The following is a 3,251-nucleotide window of genomic DNA, read 5'->3' as shown; positions in this document are numbered from 1 at the left end:
TACTATGCCTTAAAACCTAAGCCACCGTTACAAATACGTGATAACCCTAAATGCCTAAATACTAGGAAAGACAACCGTCCAGAGCACCGAGGCTAACCCGGACCTAGCTGTAACGGTGGCTTAGGTTCTAAGGCACAGTAGGTCTGTTTCTTAGGAAGTAAGTCAGGTTGAATGCTACAGAGTAGCTTTTGAGCAGTATCACAATAAGGCCGTTAAGAGTATAACTCTCAATAGTAAAACTATTGCTTAGATTGATCAATAGAGATCTAGACTATCTGACTATGGGAATACCTCCTCCTTAAGTACTCGTCTATCTCTCTATTGTAGACCCGGATCATTTGGATCGCCTAATGATCCTAATGATCCCGTCTCGTTGGATCATCTATATGATCCGATGAGCCATCACGTGACTTGATGTCCTTGTTAGTCAGCAGCTGTGCCTACCCTTGCCAGTGCGGCCCAGCTTCCCGCGTCTCGTGCAGTGACGTTCGTAACATAATACCCCTCCTCCATTGGTCTTGTCCTCAAGGCCATCGAAATAGGCCGGCTGGGGCTTGGGTAATTTTCCCTTCTTCATCCTCTTCGTGTATCATCATGTCGGCTAATCGTGTCTCAAGACCTTCCGTCCGATCCCGCAAACCTTCTCGCAAGACAGACGAGCGAAACGCCCTTCTTGAGTTGATGATCGGGAATCTAGTTGATATGCCCGCTTGTTCCTTTTGCCGAGATCAAGGCCTCCAGAATTGCAAGGCGTCCGACGTGGACTCGTCCCGTTGTTATGAGTGCATTCGTCTGAACAGGTCTTACTGCGATATGAATCCTCTTACCCCGCAGCAGTTGCGTCGTATCGGTACCCAACACCAGAAAGCTGAGTCCGAGTTGGAAGCTGCCGAGGAAGAACTCGAAAAGGCGAGCGCCAAGGTGCGTCGCTTGCGAAAACAAAAGAAATTGTGGTTTGAGAAAATGATGCGTGCGGTTGCGCGTGGTATCGACAACGTCGAAGAGTTGGAACGTGTGGAACGTGAGGAAGCGGAACAGCTTCAGAAGGCCACGGGGGTCCTTCCTACTCCTTCCGAGGATCTGGATCCTGCTTTGGTTCGTTCCTTGGATGCCGAATTCAGTATCGAGTCGTTGGACGGTGCTCAGGAGATTGATTGGGATGCGTTCCTTGGGAATGAAACTGTTCAAGCAACGTCGAGCAGTTCGTGAGATTTTTGGCTGGTTCCCAGGTGTTTTCGGAGTTTGGATATCCCTTCCATTTAACGAGATAATGACGATTCTTTGTATCTCCCCGTGCTTTGAGTATCCGTTCGACTTCGTATTCGTTGGTATCTTCCGTTGTGATGTTTGTAGCGATTGTAGATTCATCTGGTGCTTTCTCTAGTAGCGATATATGAAATATGGGATGGATTCTCATTCCATCTGGTAATGATAGTTCGTAGTTGGTATTTGAGATTTTCCGTTTGATAAGGAATGGTCCGATCTTCTTCCAGTCGAGTTTGTCGCTGGGTCGTTTAGTTTTGATGTTTTTGCGAATGAGGTATACTTTATGTCCCTCCTCTAGGATTGGCGCTGGCAATCTCTTTTTGTCCGCGTAGTGTTTCATCCGGTTCTGCAAAAATATCCATTCCTGTTGCAAGTGTTTCTGTATTTCTGTCATTGTTGCTGCATGCGCTGTAGCTGCTGGTGCGTTCACATTTCGTGCCGCGTGTGTCTCGATGATAGGGTCAAATCCATAGTTTGCCCTGAACGGTGACATCTTCATGTTGTCAATCTCAGAGCTATTGTAAGCCCATTGTGCTAGTGGTAGCCATTCTACCCAATCATTCTGTTGGTAGTTGACATAGCTTCGCAGATATTGTTCGAGTATTTGGTTCAAGATTTCTGTCTGTCCATCTGATTGTGGGTGGAATGCCGTTGATAAGCTTTGTTTGATCTTCATAGTTTCCATGAGGCATTTCCAAAAGTTTGAGGTGAACAATTTGTCGCGATCCGATATAAGCTTTGTTGGTAATCCATGTTGTGCAACGACTGTTTTGAAGAACATATACGCTAAGTCCCTGGTGTTGCTCGATTCCTTGTATGGAATGTAGTAGGCGTATTTTGTGAGTTTGTCCACAATAACTAGGATGCTGTCGTAAGCTACTCCTGTCATGGGTTCTTTTGACTTCGGTAGTTTGACGATGAAGTCCATTGTAACAGTTTGCCATGCTCTTTCAGGTGGTGGTATCGGTTGTAATTCTCCGTATGGTGCGTGTCGCGCTGATTTTGCTTTGTTGCACGTGTCGCATTTCTTGATGACTTCTTGTACCATTTTTCTGCTTTCTGGGAAGTCGTACGATCTTCTTAGCCTGCTGATCGTTTTCCCTACACCCTGATGTCCGTGTAGTGGGTGCTCGTGTATTTCCTTGACAAGCTGTTCTTGAAGTGTACTGGGAACATACTGCCGTTCATTGTACAAGAAGGTCTTGCCTTCCTTGGACAGATGCGTTTTCGTTTCCCAATTGTTCAGGTAGCTGTCATTCTTAATGCATGATGCGATCCGTTGCATCCATGTTTCATCTGGCTTGACTTGCCAGGTCATGTTGATTTCTCGGGTGCCTAGCACAAGGTTCCCATCCTTGGTGGCGCGTAGCAAGGGTGCATTACTCACTTGCTCATCCGATTTCAAGTCCTCTCTTCGGCTGAGCGCGTCTGCTCTTCCGTTTTCGGATCCTTTACGGTATATGATCTCGAAGTCATAATCCGTGAGGGTTTCATACCATCTGATCTGTCGTTTGTTCAGATCCTTTGTGGTCAAGAACGATGTGAGATTCTTGTGATCGGTATAGACCTTGATTTGATGCTTTGCTCCTATGAGATAGTGTCTCCATTCTTTGAAGCACTCAATGATAGCCATGAGTTCTTTGTCGTGGATCCCATAATTGAGTTCGGGTCCGTGGAGTTTCTTCGAGAAGAATGCAACTGGGTGCAATCTTCCTTGATCATCTCGTTGTCCAAGCTGTCCGCCTAGTGCAAAGTCTGAGGCGTCCGTTTCAAGCTCATAAGGTTTGTCCTGATCAGGTGCTTTCAACACAGGTTCTGACGTAACTAAATCTTTCATTTTCTGGAATGCCGTGGCTTCTGGTTCGTTCCATTGGAAGCCGACTTCTTTCTTTGTTAGGTTTGTAAGAGGTCGTGAAATGTCTCCATATCCGCTCAAGAACTTGCGGTAGAAGTTCACGAATGCTGTGAATCCTCTGACTTCTTTT

The 3,251-nt window shown here is 46.2% G+C and overlaps 1 protein-coding gene across 1 annotated transcript; it reads right to left on the bottom strand.

Moving 5' to 3' along the window:
- Positions 1–245: 245 nt before the first annotated feature.
- Positions 246–2,825, bottom strand: J3458_022451 (uncharacterized protein). Its single transcript, XM_066123034.1, has one exon. The coding sequence runs from the start codon at positions 2,582–2,584 to the stop codon at positions 1,118–1,120; it is 1,467 nt and encodes a 488-aa protein (XP_065977758.1). The 5' UTR covers positions 2,585–2,825; the 3' UTR covers positions 246–1,117.
- Between the last annotated feature and the right edge of the window lie 426 nt (positions 2,826–3,251).

This window comes from Metarhizium acridum (genome assembly GCF_019434415.1).
Source record: "Metarhizium acridum strain ARSEF 324 chromosome Unknown scaffold_13, whole genome shotgun sequence".
Lineage (NCBI taxonomy): Eukaryota > Fungi > Ascomycota > Sordariomycetes > Hypocreales > Clavicipitaceae > Metarhizium > Metarhizium acridum.
The sequence above is the reverse complement of the archived record's forward strand: the minus strand, read 5'-3'. Positions and strand labels throughout refer to the sequence as shown.

Excerpts from the sequence above, each read along its gene's own strand:
- J3458_022451 (XM_066123034.1), bottom strand. The coding sequence starts at position 2,584 with ATGACCTGGCAAGTCAAGCCAGATGAAACATGGATGCAACGGATCGCA.